The sequence below is a fragment of the Delphinus delphis genome, chromosome 7 (assembly GCF_949987515.2).
Source record: "Delphinus delphis chromosome 7, mDelDel1.2, whole genome shotgun sequence".
Classification (NCBI taxonomy): domain Eukaryota; kingdom Metazoa; phylum Chordata; class Mammalia; order Artiodactyla; family Delphinidae; genus Delphinus; species Delphinus delphis.
In genome coordinates this window covers 65,434,384-65,452,244 of record NC_082689.1, presented here as the reverse complement: position 1 = coordinate 65,452,244, position 17,861 = coordinate 65,434,384, and the positions used below count along the sequence as shown (strand labels likewise).

The window sequence follows — 17,861 nt, the reverse complement described above, 5'->3', positions numbered from 1 at the left end:
AGAGAGAGAAGAGAAGAGAAAAGAAGAGAAGAGAAGAAATGAAAAGAAAAGAAAAGAAAAGAGAAGAAAAGAAAGATTGAAATGTTCGAGTTTTAACAAGCTGCCACATGATAACCATGTGCTGGTCTTAAGATCACATTTTGAATACAGTGTGGCTGACAGGGTCGTGGTGCTCCGGCTGGGTGTCAGGCCTGAGCATTGGAAGTGGGAGAGCCAAGTTCAGGACAATGGATTACCAGAGACCTCCTGGCCCCACATAATATCAGTTGGTGAGATGTCTCCCAAAGATCTCCATCTCAATGCTAAGACCCAGCTCCACTCAACGACCAGGAAGCTCCACTGCTGGACACCACATACCAAACAACTAGCAAGACAGAAACACAAACCCACCCATTAGCAGAGAGGCTGCCTAAAATCATGATAAGTTCACAGAAACCCCAAAACACAACAACAGATGTGTTTCTGCCCACCAGAAGACAAGATCCAGCCTCATCCACCAAAACACAGGCACCAGTTCCCTCCATCAGGAAGCCTACACAATCCACTGAATAACCTCACCCACTTGGGGTAGACATCAAAAACAACAGGACCTACAAACCTGAACCCTGTGAAAAGGAGACCCCAAACACAGTAAGTTAAGCAAAATGAGAAAACAGAGAAATACTCAGCAGATGAAGGAGCAAAGTAAAAACCCACCAGACAAAACAAATGAAGAGGAAATAGGCAGTCTACCTGAAAAAGAATTCAGAGTAAAGATAGTAAAGATGATCCAAAATCTTGGAAATAGAATAGAGAAAATACAAGAAACGTTTAACAAGGACCTAGAAGAACTAAAGAGCAAACAAACAGTGATGAACAACACAATAAATGAAATTACAAATTCTCTAGAAAGAATCAATAGCAGAATCACTGAGACAGAAGAATGGATAAGTAACCTGGAATATAAAATAGTGGAAATAACTACAGAGCAGAATAAAGAAAAAAGAATGAAAAGAATTGAGAACAGTCACAGATACTTCTGGGACAAAATTAAATGCACCAACATTTGAATTATAGGGGTCCTAGAAGAAGAAGAAAAAAAGAAAGGGACTGAGAAAATATTTGAAGAGATTATAGTTGAAAACTTCCCTAATACAGGGAATGAAATTGTCATTCAAGTCCAGGAAGTGCAGAGAGTACCATACAGGATAAATCCAAGGAGAAACATGCCAAGACACATGTTAATCAAACTATCAAAAATTAAATACAGGGCTTCTCTGGTGGCGCAGTGGTTGAGAGTCCACCTGCCGATGCAGTGGACACAGGTTCGTGCCCCGGTCTGGGAAGATCCAACATGCCGCGGAGTGGCTAGGCCCATGAGCCATGGTCGCTGAGCCTGCGCATCTGGAGCCTGTGCTCCGCAACAGGAGAGGCCACAACAGTGAGAGGCCCGCATACCTCAAAAAAACAAAAAACAAAACAAAAAACAAACAAACACACCCAAAACAATTAAGAAAATGGTAATAAGAACATACATATCAATAATTACCTTAAATGTAAAAGGATTAAATGCTCCAACCAAAAGACATAGGCTGGCTGAACGGATACAAAAACAAGACTGTACATATGCTGTCTACAAGAGACCCACTGCAGACCTAGGGACACATACAGACTGAAAGTGAGGGGATGGAAAAAGATATTCCATGCAAATGGAAATCAGAAGAAAGCTGAAGTTGTAATTCTCATATCAGACAAAATAGACTTTAAAATAAAGACTATTCCAAGAGACAAAGAAGGACACTACATAATGATCAAGGGATCAATCCAAGAAGAAGATATAACAATTGTAAATATTTATGCATCCAACATAGGAGCACCTCAATACGCAAGGCAAATGTTAACAGCCATAAAAGGGGAAATCGACAATAACACAATCATAGTAGGGGACTATAACACCCCACATTTACCAATGGACAGATCATCCAAAATGAAAATAAGGAAACACAAGCTTTAAATGAGACATTAAACAAGATGGACTTAATTGATATTTATAGGATATTCCATCCAAAAACAATAGAATACACTTTCTTCTCAAGTGCTCATGGAACATTCTCCAGGATAGATCATATCTTGGGTCACAAGTCAAGCCTTGGTAAATTTAAGAAAATTGAAATCGTGTCAAGTATCTTTTCCAACCACAATGCTATGAGACTAGATATCAATTACAGGAAAAAAATACAAACACATGGAGGCTAAACAATAGAGTACTAAATAACCAAGAGATCAGTGAAGAAATCAAGAGGAAATCGAAAAATACCTATAAATAAATGACAATGAAAACACAACAGCCCAAAACCTATGCAATGCAGCTAAAGCAGTTCTAAGAGGGAAGTTTATAGCAATATAATCCTACTTCAAGAAACAAGAAAAATCTCAAATAAACAACTTAACCTTACAACTAAAGCAATTAGAGAAAGAAGAACAAAAAAACCCCAAAGTTAGCAGAAGGAAAGAAATCATAAAAATCAGCATAAATAAATGAAAAAGAAATGAAGGACACAATGGCAAAGATCAATAAAACTTAAACCTGGTTCTTTGAGAAGATAAACAAAATTGATAAACCATTAGCCAGACTCATCAAGAAAAAAGGGAAAAGACTCAAATCAGCAGAATTAGAAATGAAAAAGGACAAGTAACAACAGAAATACAAATGATCATAAGAGATTACTACAAGCAACTATATGTCAATAAAATGAACAACCTGGAAGAAATGGACGAATTCTTAGAAAAGCACAACCTTCCAAGACTCAACCAGGAAGAAATAGAAAATATGAACAGACCAATCACAAGCACTGAAATTGAAACTGTGTTTAAAAATCTTCCAATAACCAAAGCCCAAGACCAGACAGTTTCACAGGCAAATTCTATCAAACATTTAGAGAAGAGCTAACAGCTATCCTTCTCAAACTTTTCCAAAATATAGCAGAGGGAGGAACACTCCCAAACTCATTCTATGAGGCCACCATCACCCTGATACCAAAACCAGACAAAGGAGTCACACACACAAAAAAAACCTACAGGCCAGTATCACTGATGAACATAGATGAAAAACTCCTCAACAAAACACTAGCAAACAGAATCCAACAGCACATTAAAGGGATCATACACCATGATCAAGTGGGGTTTATCCCAGGAATGCAAGGATTCTTCAATATACACAAATCAATCAATGTGACACATGACATTAACAAACTGAAGGAGAAAAACAATATGATAATCTCAATGGATGCAGAAAAATTTTTTGACAAAATTCAACACCCATTTATGATGAAAATCCTCCAGAAAGTAGACATAGAGGGAACTTACCTCAACATAATAAAGGCCATTATATGACCAACCCACAGCAAACATTGTTCACAAAGGTGAAAAACTGGAAGCATTTCCTCTAAGTTCAGGAACAAGACAATGTTACCCACTCTCACCATTATTATTCAATGTTTTGGAAGGTTTAGCCACACCAATCACAGAAGAAAAAGAAGTAAAAGGAATCCAAATCGGAAAAGAAGAAGCAAAACTGTCACTGTTTGCAGATGACATGATACTATACATAGAGAATCCTAAAGATGCTACCAGAAAACTTCTAGAGCTAATCAATGAATTTGGTAAAGTAGCAGGATACCAAATTAATGCACAGAAATCTCTTTCATTCCTATACACTAATGATGAAAAATCTGAAAGAGAAATTACAGAAACACTCCCATTTACCATTGCAACAAAAAGATAAAATACCTAGGAATAAACCTACCTAAGGAGACAAAAGACCTGTATGCAGAAAACTACAGATGTCAATGAAAGAAATTAAAGGTGGTACAAACAGATGGAGAGATATACTATGTTGTTGGATTGGAAGAATCAAGATTGTGAAAATGACTCCACTACCCAAAGCAATCTACAGATTCGCTGCAAACACTATCAAACTACCATTGGCATTTTTCACAGAATGAGAACAAAAAACTTCACAATTTGTATGGAAACACAAAAGACTCCGAACAGCCAAAGCAATCTTCAGAAAGAAAAATGGAGCTGGAGGAATCAGGCTCCCGGACTTCAGACTATACTACAAAGTTACTGTAATCAAGACAGTATTGTACTGGCTCAAAAACAGAAATATAGATCAATGGGACAGGGTAGAAAGCCCAGAGATAATCCCATGCACATAGGGTCACCTTATCTTTGATAAAGGAGTCAAGAATATACAATGGAGAAAAGACAGCCTCTTCAATAAGTGGTGCTGAGAAAACTGGATAGCTACATGTAAAATAATGAAATTAGAACAGTCTCTAACACCATAAACAAAAATAAACTCAAAACGGATTAAAGACCTAAATGTAAGGCTGGATACTAAAACTCTTAGAGGAAAACATAGGCAGAACACTCTATGAAATAAATCACAGCAAGATCCTTTTTGACCCACCTCCTAGAGAAACAGAAATAAAAACAAAAATAAACAAATGGGACCTAATGAAACAAAGGTTTTTGCACAGCAAAGGAAACCATAAACAAGGCAACCCTCAGAATGGGAGAAAATATTTGCAAGTGAAGCAACTGACAAGGGATTAATCTCCAAAATATACAAGCAGCTCATGCAGCTCAATATCAAAAAAACAAACAACCCAATCCAAAAATGGGCAGAAGATCTAAATAGACATTTCGCAAAGAAGGTACACAAATTGCCAACAAACACATGAAAGGATGCTTAACATCACTAATCATGAGAGAAATGCAAATCAAGACTACAATGAGGTATCACCTCACACCAATCAGAATGGCCATCATCAAAAATCTAGAAACAATAAAGGCTCGAGAGGGTGTGGAGAAAAGGGCAACATCTTGCATTGTTGGTGGGAATGTAAATTGATACAGCCACTATGGAGAACAGTATGGAGGTTCCTTAAAAAACTAAAAATAGAACTACCATAGGACCCAGCTATCCCACTACTGGGCATATACCCTGAGAAAACCACAATTCAAAAAAGAGTCATGTACTACAATGTTCATTGCAGCACTATTTACAATAGCCAGGACATGGAAGCAACCAAAGTGTCCATCGACAGATGAATGGATAAAGAAGATGTGGCACATATATACAATGGAATATTACTCAGTCATAAAAAGAAACGAAACTGCGTTATTTGTAGTGTGCTGGATGGACCTAGAGTCTGTCATACAGAGTGACGTAAGTCAGAAAGAGAAAAACAAATACCGTACACTAACACATATATATGGAATCTAAAAAAAAAAAAAAAAGGTTCTGATGAACCTAGGGGCAGGACAGGAATAAAGACATAGACGTAGAGAATGGACTTGAGGACACGGGGAGGGGTAAGGGTAAGATGGGACGAAGTGAGACAGTGGCATGGACATATATACACTACCAAATGTAAAATAGATAGCTAATGGGAAGCAGCCGCAGAGCACAGGGAGGTCAGCTCGGTGCTTTGTGACCACCTAGAGGGGTGGGATAGAGAGGGTGGGAGGGAGGTTGAAGAGGGAGGAGATATGGGGGTATATTTATGCATATAGCTAATTCACTTTGTTATAAAGCAGAAACTAACACACCATTGTAAAGCAATTATACTCCAATAAAGATGTTAAAAATATATATATTAAAAATCCAGATATTCTCAAAGTTTTTGTACTAAAAATATTAAAAGACAACAGGGCTGATCGGTATAAATACTAGAATACATAATTATTTCACTTATTTAACTCATTTTTCCATTTTCTCTATTGTGCCAGAAATGGGCAAGACAACTGAACCTGTGTATATGTATGAGATTATTTAGAAAGCATATAAAATGAGAGTGAAATAAGCCTGGATCTAATCTTGGGGATTCTAACTTCAGGGAGGATTAGCCTATAAAGGAGATGGTGAAGAAGTGGAGGGAAAATAAGAGGAAGACCAAGAGATTGTAGAGATTGTAGATTCTTGAAGCCAAGGCAAGAGATTGTGTCAAGAAACACTGAATGCGCAGCTGTGCCTCTCAAAATCATAGATCTCCTCTCTGAACCACTGTCTCTAGTGACCTACTCCAGAGTGGGTCATTTGGGAAATGAATCTACCACCTAAACTTAAATATAACAATAATCTATGATCACTGTCTCCATTTCCTCAGTTCCTTCATTCTTTAAATATTATTGATACATTCAGAATTTTATTCTTATCAGTCCACTAAAGCTGTTATGGTGAATGTAAACCAGTGGCTATACCCAATAAAATATTTTCAATCTTTGCTACCTCTTTATCTTTCCTTTATCATTTATACTTTGACTCCTTTTCCCCAACCTCACTTCTTTCTCTCTCTCTTTTTTTCCCTGAGGGAACCTTCTCTTTTCTACCATTCTAACCTTCCCTTCCCTCAGCCATTACTGGATACGGAGCCTTTTGCCTATACTTTCTTTCTTATATTCCTTAGATTTCTGTCCTTGAATTAATATTTTGATTTTTAATTATGCTTTTAATTACATTTAGTTTTACTTCTAAAACTAAGTCACAGATCCTTTGTTGACATTTAGATATTTTGAAAGGCCCACTGATGCTTCTGATGAAAAAAATGCTATGTCTATTAGAAAATACACACAAATGTAAGAATAAAAGCAATAGATATGGTTGAAAAAAATATTTAAATAGTAAGAGCACCTGAAGCTTATTAAATACATAAAACATTAATTTTGTAATCACTTAGCTTCCTTATATACTCAGTTAATTCAGCTACAGAACTTCCAGAGGATGAGATGAAGTTTAAGATCTGGATCTGACCTTGACCTAAACATAATTATTTACCTGACCTCGAATTGTCCATGGCTACTCTCTCATTGCCGTTCTAATTAATGAATGGCATCAAATAGTAACAGCACTTGATTTCTGAGAGGCAGCTTCCCTGGCAAATCGCTTCCTACTTTTCTGTGAATCAAGGGCAGAAAACTTGCTGATTTTGACACTTTTTTTTCCTCTTTGTATGTAAATTTATTAGGATAAAGAAACGCTGATATTATGCCAGAACGTTTTTTAAAATAAGGAAAAGTAGTCTAGTTACATTCATTATCTAATTTCTGTGTGTTAGTGTATATCTGTACATGTGTTTTGCTTTATTTAGGTATAATTTACAAAAATTGTGTAAATTTAAGATGTACAAGGTGATGTCATGATATATGTATAAATTGTGAAATGATTCCTACAATCAAGCTAATTAACACATCCATCACTTCACATAATTATCTTTTCGGGTATGTGGTGAGAAACATTTAAGATCTACTCTCTTAGAAAATTTCGAGTATACAATGCAGTATTACTAACTGTAGTCACCATACTGTACACTAGATCCCCAGAACTTATTCATCTTATAAATGAAAGTTTGGACCCTTTGATCAACATTTCTCCATTTCTCTTACCCACAGCCCTTATGTTTTAATAGGCCATGTGTGGTTTATAGCCCTAGAATATACTATGAAATTATCTTATCACTAAACTGAATTTATGCTAGAAATTTGGCTGTATTGTCATTCCTGAATCTTACAGATCTTTTCAATCATTTTCTCCTTTTCAGCTTATTTTCCTCCTTAAATTGGTTTAAAAGCACTGGGGAATATCACCACCTTGTGGACTTCCATAACGTTGTTAATAAAGTGTTTCGTAAGTCATAATGTAAATTACAATTAATATTCAAAATTTTTGTTTGCTAGATGTATGATAACTGGAAGTTTTCTGTATTTGCTACATGATCAAATGTTTCTTTCCCAACATCAGCACATCAAATGTATTTGGAGAATAGGTTGACCAGTCACAGATTCGTATTAATTACAAAAATATTGTCAATCATGCATTTGCATATATATTAAAATATAATTAACATACTTAAAACATATACACATGTATACACAACTGTGTATCACATAATCATATTATATTGAATCATATAAAGATGGTACTATTAAAATTTTGGAAGGATGTTTTAGGTAAAACACATTTTTTAAATTACTTATATTTGTTTAAATTTATAATAACCACTCAAAGTTTGAAATAAAAATAAATATCTATTTTTTAACCAAGTGGAAGGAATTTAAGTATTGAGTTTCTTAATGAATGGCAGTTTAAATGTAACATACAATGTATCAACTATAAAAACAATGCAGCTTAAACATAAATAAGTTTCTTATTGTTTCCACCTACATTGGATATATGATATTCCATAGTGTTAGTCAAAGAGGCAGGCTAATGTTAAATAATCCATGTAAATGACAAATGCAAGGAAATATAAATGTATGATTACAAAATAAAAGGTAAAATACTACTCTCCCATTTCTGCATATAATTGATCACTGTATGGCTATATAATTATACTAATTGTGGTGGTCATAGACTCTGCTTTTTCTTCTAGGTTGAGTCATATGGGACTTCCATTATAGGCCCAAAGATTGAACATTGGCCATTTTATATGGTGCAACCTATTAGTTTCCCTCACATTGTTCAGAAGAAGTTTTAACATGGGAGTGAGAGAGAGAAGACTGGCAAGAATTCATAATTTGTGACGTGTGACTTAAAAGTGAATTTATTTTAAAACTCAAACTGTTATTTCATTTGGTAAATTAATAAGTGTGTATGATGTCCTTATAATTTAAAAAAGTTAGCTAACTGATCAACATTTCATTTTCTATCAGTTATATTTTTTTTTTTTTTTTTTTTTTGCGGTACTCAGGCCTCTCACTGTTGTGGCCTCTCCCGTTGTGGAGCACAGGCTCTGGACACGCAGGCTCAGTGGCCACGGCTCACAGGCCCAGCCGCTCCATGGCACGTGGGATCTTCCCGGACCGGGGCACGAACCCGTGTCCCCTGCATCGGCAGGCGGACTCTCAACCACTGCGCCACCAGGGAAGCCCTATCAGTTATATTTTTAACATGGACATCATTTCATTAATACTTCTATGTATCAGTGGGTTATTATTTTTTCTCTCTCAACTATTAATTTTTTGCTTATCTTTATTAGTTTTCATATCTTATGAGCAATAAAGGCCTAAAATGTTAATAAGCATAACTAATAAACCTTTCTTCTGTACTTTTAATTAGTGATATGTAAGACTTCTGTATTAATATTGTTAAAGGTACAAATGTGAAGACAACATGATTGTTAATTTATGGAGATTTATTAATCCTAAATAAAAACCTATAGATTAGAAACTTTTCTCTTACCTTCATTCTTTCAAATTGAGATAGAACTCTGAGTGCTCGAAGGAATTTAATGGAAATAAGTGGTTTTAGTTCTTCCCGAGATTTGCCTATTAAGCTAAGACAAAACACCTGGGTATATCAAAAAAGTGAATAGAATTTAATTTTAACTTTAATCAAAACAATGTGTAAAAAACTTTTATTATGGAAAAGATACAGTCAAAGCCTACTAAGAAATTTATGAAATATTTTAATATACATTTCAATATATCTTAATGATGACCTACAGAAGATATAAGAAAATCATTCTGTGTTCAAGTCACTTAAAGAAAGATAAAACTATTTTCTGGTAATAGGAATATATGCTATCGAGATAAACAAAAGTTTGTATATTTGAGATTCTTCATGGTCAAAGCTTAATATTTATATCCACTTTTTATTTTTAAATTAAATTAAGAATCAGTTACATGATTATTTGCAATATGGTAATAGTACACAATGTATTCATTAAAACAAAATTCGGAATATATTTGCATATGAATCTAAATATGAAGATGGTTAAGATGATATAAAAAATAGGATTTCAGAGAAGAGGCATAAAGAAGGAAATGAATACTGTTAAGTCCAAGTACTAATTACCAAAAAATGTAGCAAGATTCTAAGGTGATTTTTTAAACTAAACATATATGTATAAATATGATTCAAATTCTAAAAAATTAACGGAGATTGAGCAAGGTGGTATAGTTATGATTAACTTTTGTTGTATCTTCATATTTTCTGTATTTTCAAGGCAATATAAATGAAAAAAATTACTCTCTTTTACTCCATGCTAAAGAGATTATCTTGAAGTGGACTTTGAAGTAAGGGTATCATTTATATAAGCATGGAGGGATGTGGACTCAAAAGAACAATACCAGGAAACAGGAAGGTGGGTTGCAGGTGTAGTATGGTTTGGTTGAAGTAGAAGGTTAATTGCAAGAATTAATTTAGAAGACAAAGGTCAGATATTGTAAGTCATTATTTAAAGACTGAGAAGCTTCAATCATTGTTTATAGAATAGGGAGACATTTGTGCATTCAAGAAAAATTATTGAGCACCTAATATGTGACATGAATTGTTCTAGGATAACAATTGTATAGGATAAGGAGAGAACCAAACTGAGAAACTATTTTGCCTTAATGGAGCTTATCTTTCAGTAAGCAAAATCAGTGAGTAAATTATATTGGGCTGGCCAAAATGTTTGTTTGGTTTTTTTCTGTAAGATGGCTCTAGTAGCACTTAGTTGTCTTTAACTTCATTTGAAACAATTTTGTTAGATTGTATTGTGACAGCTGTCATATCTGTGTGCATTTTTTAAAAACTTATCAAAATTGGTGAATTTTTGTGTAACCATTTTAATATTGAAGATGGAAAAAAAGAAGCAACATTTTCAGCATATTATGCTTTCTTATTTCAAGAAAGGTAAAAACACAACTGAAATGCAAAAAAAGATTTAGCAGTTTTTGAAGAAGGTGCTGTGACTGGTCAAATGTGTCAAAAGTGTTTTGCGTGCTGGAGATTTCTCGCTGGATGATGTTCCATGGTTGGGTAGACCAGATGAAGTTGATAGTGTCAAATTGAGACATTAATTGAGAACAATCAGCGTTATACCATGTGGGAGATAGCTGGCATACTCAAAATATCCAAATCAAACACTGAAAATCATTTGCACCAGCTTGGTTATGTGAATCACTTTGATGTTTGGGTTCCACATAAGTTAAGCGAAAAAAACCTTCTTGACCGTATTTCTGCATGCGATTCTCTACTTAAATGTAATGAAGACATTCTGTTTTTTAAAAAAAATTGTGACAGGCAATGAAAAGTGGCTACTGTACAATAACGTGGAATGGAGGAGATCGTGGGGCAAGTGATGAACCACCACCAACCACACCAAAGGCCAGTCTTCATCCAAAGAAGGTGATGTTGTGTATATGGTGGGATTGGAAGGGAGTCCTCTATTATGAGCTCCTTCTGCGAAACCAAACGATTAATTCCAACAAGTACTCCTCCCAATTAGACCAACTGAAAGCAGCACTCAGCAAAAAGCATCCGGAATTAGTCAACAAAAAACGCATAATCTTCCATGAGTTTAATGCAAGACCACATGTTTCTTTGATGACCAGACAAAAACTATTATGGTTTGGCTGGGAAGTTCGGATTCATCCACTATATTCACCAGACACTGCACCTTTGGATTTCCATTTATTTTGGTCTTTACAAAATTCTCTTAATGGAAAATATTTCAGTTCGCTGGAAGACTGTAAAAGGCACCTAGAACAGTTCTTTGCTCAAAAAGATAAAAAGTTTTGGGAAGATGGAATTATGAAGTTGCCTGAAAAATGGCAGAAAGTAGTGGAACAGAAGGGTGAATATGTTGTTCAATAAAGTTCTTGGTGAAAATGAAAAATGTGTCTTTTATTTTTACTTAAATCCGAAGGAACTTTTTGGCCAACCCCATATAATATTAATAGGAAATGAAGAAAGCAGAGAAAGCACAAAGGAGTATTGTAGTGGTTGCAGTTTTAAATATGGTAATGCAGAAAGACCTAACTTCAACACTTTCTTTTCAGCAAACATAAATGAGGTGAGCCAGCAAAAATTTCAGGTGGAAGGAAGAATAAGTGCAAAGGCACTAAGATAGAAGTAATTTTGGCATGGTTTTTGAACTTCAAGAATTCCGGTGCTGGTGGAGCAGTATATAGACCAGGATGGGAGAAAGGGAGAGTAGCAGGACATAAGACTGGATCATGTAGAGACTTGTAGGCCTTTGATTGCAAAGACTGTAGCTTTTACTATGAGTGAGGGGTGTTTATTGGAGGATTTCAAGAAAAGTGACTTGAGCTGAGTTTCATTTTACAACAGTACAACATATGTGGTTGCTATGTGGAGAGTAGAACAAAGGCGTGCAGTGGTGGAAGCAAGGATCTCAGCTTGGAATCTACTGCAGTGATACAAATGGGCAGTTCTGGTAGCTTGGATCAGTGTGGTACTGGTGAAGGTTATGATAAGTAGTCTAATTTTAAATGTATGATTTAAAGGTAGAACCAATCTAAATATTTTAGAATGCTGATATTTTCAAGATATTCTGCAATAAGAGTATTCTAATTAGCAGCAGGTTTATAGGCAATGATTAGAAGAATCAGGAGTTAAATACTGAACTGTTAAAATTTTAGAATGAAAAGAAAAGGATGGATGTGAAGCATTACATATGAAGATATATGGGATGTTGGTGACTGAAAATGTATATAGAGAGGGAAAAGAAAGACATAAGTAAATGGAAGAGTAAGTCAGAGTAAAGAAGGAAGAGTAAATCAAATAGCCTTTCAATTTTTTCTTTAAAATACGTACAATAACAACCATGAAGTCTAGTTGGTACCAGCCATTAGTGAAATAGGCTTTAAAACCGTATGCCATCCACTTTAGAAGCATTTCCAGAATAAAGATGTAAGTGAAGATCATGTCACCATATTCTAATAAGATTTTAATAGTCTTCCTCTGATCAATATATATATCTTCAAAAGCCTGTGGGTAAAAAATTTAAGGATTAGTGTACATGTAATTTCTATAAGCTCTTTTGGCACAGAGGGGAATGAAATCCCATCTCTAGATGGTGAGCATTGTCATAGGTTGTAGTCTCAAGGGCTTGTTCACTTGGTTTGGATTTATTCACACAATCCACATCTGTTTTCTGATCCCATGCCTGTAGCAGACATCATTCATTGATTCCAGAACCTCCAAATTGTGTTCTAATTAGTGATCTGAAAAGCCTCTCTCAAATCAATTAATCAAACTTAAGAGGTGGAATCTTTAGCCACATCTGACCTGGTTCTTGTCTCTAATTCCACATAGCCATCTCATAGATATATGCTATTGAGATTAAAGGAGCAGAGATAAACAAACAAAGAAACAAAACCCCCCAAACCTGTGTTTTCAGAAATCCATGCTGCTATTACATGAAAAAGTCACAGAGTTTGTCAGATCAACCATTGGAAACACATGAATATGAACTAAAATTATAATGTTTTTCTAAAGTTTCTTGGTTTTAATAGATCAACCTCAATTTTACTGTGAAGGAAGCAAATTCTGATAATGTCATTCAAAGCAATTTCATAGTATTTTTTATCACTGTAAAAAAGGCAATAAAATATCAATAACCTCAGGCAGACTTGTTTCAAAGTGTATTTGAGGTCAAAGATTAAACAAGGATGAAAATAATCTTTGGTAAATAATGGTGTGACTCTTAAAAACCTATTAAATAAAAGTAAATATAAAATAAGAGAATTGCTGACTCAACTGAACGAATTATGGAGTAAAAGTGTTTATAAAAGCAGATTATAAATATCATCCAAAGTTATTTTAAAGGACTTTATTCATTACATGTATTTACTTACTGAATAGGTATATAATGTGAAATAATATAAAAAGATATACAGAAGTCTCTATTTCAATTAAAACATTAAAAAATAGGCAAAACCAATCTGTGGCAGTTGAAGTCCACATACTGGCTATCCACATGGAATGAAGAAGTAACTGTTAGGGTCAGAGTATGGTTCTGGAGCCCTGGTAGCATTCTATTTCTCAAGCCAAGTGATGGTTACATAGGTACATACACTTGGTGAAAATCTTTTATGCTATACACTTAAGATTTTCATGCTTTTCAGTATGTGTGCTAAATGTCAGTATAAAGTTTACTTTAAAAATATTTGCAGTACAAAGTCTGGTTCCCAACCATGACTCTGTTTTGTGCATCTCATGATTAACTATTTCTTGTGTATCATTCTTTGATCTTCTTTAATCAAACAAAAGCAAATATCAATATGCGTTCTATTTTTCTCCCTTTCTTACATAAAATGTAGCATGCTGTACACTTTATTCTTTCTTTTTTTCACTTATTACCATATCTTGGGGAATTGCAATATCAGCATGCAGACAGCTCTTGTATTTTCTAGGTAACTGCACAGTGTCCCATTGGATGACTGTACCATAGCATATTTAAACAGTCATCTAATATGGTTTCTTTTTGTTTTTCAATCTTTTGCTATTACAAAAAATTCTTCAGTGCATAGCCTTGTAAATGCATTTAATATGTGTGAAGATTTTAAAATAATTTCCCTGAATTAAGATTCTTGGGTCAATGGGTAAATATATTTGCAGTTCAAAGGTTCTTAAAAGTATGTGCAGGGACTTCCCTGGTGGTACAGTGGTTAAGAATCCTCCTGCCAATGCAGGAGGCACGGGTTCGGGCCCTGGTCCAGGAAGATCCCACTTGCCGCGGAGCGACTAAGCCCATGCGTCACAACTGCTGAGCCTGTGCTCTAGAGCCCTCGAGACACAACTCCTGAGCCCATGCCCCTAGAGCCCGCAACAAAGAGAAGCCACCACAATGAGAAGCCCACGCTCCGCAATGAAGAGTAACCCCTGCTTGCCGCAACTAGAGAGAAAGCCCACGTGCAGCAACGAAGACCCAACGCAGCCAAAAATTAATTAATTAATTTTACAAAAAAGTAAATGCAATATTTCTCTTTCCAATGGAATGGGTAACAAAGTACTAGCACAATATGTGCATTTTATTAAGCTTTATTAAAATAAGAAAAATTGGGTATTTATTAACATTCTTTTTTCCTGCTATCATTCATATATTTTGAAATTATATTATTTATTTAATATTGAATGAGGCATATACAGACTTTCTGAGAAACTGTAATGTATGTCTTCCACAACTAAAATCCTAGAATATGAAATTTTGTGCTATAATAAGTATTCTGGGGAAAAATGATTTGGCATGGTGACTTCATGAATGTAGATTCATGATGCATTTTTTTCCATAAAAATATGAACTCTCACTTACCAGAGCACCTGTGCTGAGCAGAGTGACAAGGCCAATGAAACACTTAAAACAACTGTTTTCTACTATCTTGCAGCAAGTTTTCCTTATGTTCTGCCAAATTTTTCTTTTCCTGGAGTCTCTGCTGATTTGAGCAGATGAAGATCTTCGTCCATAACCTGTCAAGAATGAAACTATTAAGAACAGAAATCTAGAAAACTCATGAAAAAGTAAACATTCCAAATGTTTTGGCAAGTATTTATTTACAGAGTCTAATATAGGTGGTTTCTGACATAAATATTTGATTTTTACCTCTATTGTAGTGACCACTGCAATCACTGAGGAAAAAAAGAAAAAACTTAGCTTGTGAGTTTGGTAACAGTAAGAGGAAAGAAATTGTGAAAGGAAGAGATGACTTAGAACATCCTCTTACCCTGCTGGACAGAGTCTGAGAATAGAACTCACCCCCACTCCTACAAAACACACACATGCATACACACAAGACACACACACACCATCTTCTGATTACTACATTTTTGTATAATGCCTGAAAAGTCATTCTCTGAAGATTCACATGGCATAACAAGCATTTCCATTTAAATATACAAATATTTATGACATGGTAAGAGGTATAATATCAGTTAAGTAAATTAAATTGATCCCAGCTCTTAGGTGGCATGGGAATGGAAATTTTGATTGAGACTCTTTAAGGAGCTAAGCTTGGAGTAATTTGTGGGTAGGGTACTGGTGTATGAGGTTGAATTCTACCTTCTCGTCAAGAGAGTTAGCATAAGGAAAACGTGAGGCTTGAGAAGGGTATGATTAACAGGTAAGAGAATGAAGAATGGAGGTGGGTGGAGTTTAAAGAGACACATTTTAGAATTTTATAAAATTTTACCTAGAGTCAATTTATACATCTTTGGTCAGAAAAATATAGAAAATGTTTCCTCCCTGGTCTTGTATGATACAAGTGCTATAACTCAAGCTACCAAGAGCGGATTCCTATTTTTGAATATAGGAATTTGAACATTTAGCAATTACCATTTTGATGATTTCCAGCGATTTCAAATGTTCAGAACCTACAGTTATTTGTTAATCTTGTTAGGAAACTAATTTGAATTATAAGTCATTGAGGGTTGCATGCTACATATCTAGTGAGTCGGTCAACTGACAGAAGCCCCATACATTTCTTAATATTCATGTGGTATATAAAAATACATGACCATCACGTGATTTGTTTTCCTATGAGTATTTTAAATATTGACCCCATTCCACGAGTTATAAAAACATACGCACGTACACTAATTTAATCTTTTTAATAATCCCATGAAGTCTTATTATTATTCTCATTTTACATGTTAGGAAATGAGCCAGAGAGAGGGTAAGTAAAAGCTAGTAAATGGTGGGCTGGCATACGAACTCAGGCTGTCTGATTTCAGAACCAACACTCTTAACTACTTCATTAGACTCCCTAGGAAGTAGGCCCTTCCTCTCTTTTCCAAATACTGACTTTTTCTTAGATATTTATTATAAGTTTCTATCAGGATTCATATGGGCATGTGTACAGGTGCATGCACACAAACATGTTCATGTGTGTGTATTCCTTAGTCAAATTAATAAACTCTTTAAAATTAAAAGTATATTCAATAGTATTATTTAGGTTAAGAGAAATTTAGTCTAATTTCAATACAATTTTCAAAGGAATTACTTTTTTTCTTACCGTTTTTAAGACGCTTTGGCTTTCCACGTTCATAGACCATTTCTTCTTCTTCAGAGATAGAAATATCAACCGTACTGCATTCAGATGAGCTAGATTGCTTTACCTTCTGAAAAGTAAAATCCCACCAAGAAAGTTGTGATTAAACTTTCATTTACTCACTGTAGTTAAAGTTTATTTTATTTTCAGAAAAAAGAAAAATTATGTACAGAAAGACTACTGTCAGGCGTAAAAGACTTCAGGCCAATTTCATAATTGATATTAAAATGCATACATATCTCTGGGAATTGAAGTTTTTAAAAAATATTTAAAAAATTAACTTAAGATAAAATGATTTTTAGATTAAAATTAACATATAGTTAATAACACTGTTCTCCTAAAAGATGTGCAGGCTATCTCAAATTTCTGAAAGGAAAGATCTAGGTAGAGTATACAAAAAAGAAAATTATAAATATTTTGTTCTACCTCTTTGTCTTTTTCACAGTAAGCATCAAGGAAATAAAATTAGAAGTTTTGTTTGCTTTAAACCATATACGGTCAATTGTAAGACATCATGGTGCTCAATTAAAAAAATAAAATATACAGCAGGATATTACTCTTAAATAAGCAAATCTCTTGAAAAATTATTTCATTTCCCTTTGTATTCTCTTTATTATTGATAAAATAAGGGTATAGCAATGCACTTATTTGGGAGTAGACAATAAATAAATTAATATTATATCATGTTTGAGCATTCAATGATTGAAAATTATACATTTTATATTTAAATGCTTTATTAGAGTTGGGAAAACCCTTGCACATAAATTATTTGATGACATTTTCCCAAAACTGTGTGAGTATTTTATTCTAAATTTATAAATAAATCAATTAAGATTCAAAATTATAAATCATTTTAGTAAAAGATTATTTAATGGCCAATATATATTGCTACATTATGAAAAAACAAGTTTCAAAATCTGATTTAAATTTTATGCTTTTATGAAATTTATATAGTTATATATTTGTAATAAAATATGAAAGCTTAAATACCAAAGAGAGCATGAATCTATGAATTATCAGATCACATGTAATTTTATATT

General features: G+C 34.3%; 1 protein-coding gene across 1 annotated transcript in view; it reads right to left on the bottom strand.

Annotated features, from left to right (window-relative positions):
* The window catches only part of SCN7A (sodium voltage-gated channel alpha subunit 7), an 85,680-nt gene that overhangs the window by 8,587 nt on the left and 59,232 nt on the right, over positions 1–17,861 (bottom strand). The window contains exons 16-19 of the mRNA XM_060015685.1: positions 16,786–16,891; positions 15,090–15,244; positions 12,590–12,763; positions 9,227–9,334 (exon numbers count right to left, since the gene is read on the bottom strand). Coding sequence (XP_059871668.1) covers positions 9,227–9,334; positions 12,590–12,763; positions 15,090–15,244; positions 16,786–16,891 — 543 coding nt within the window. The remainder of the gene's footprint in view (positions 1–9,226; positions 9,335–12,589; positions 12,764–15,089; positions 15,245–16,785; positions 16,892–17,861) is intronic.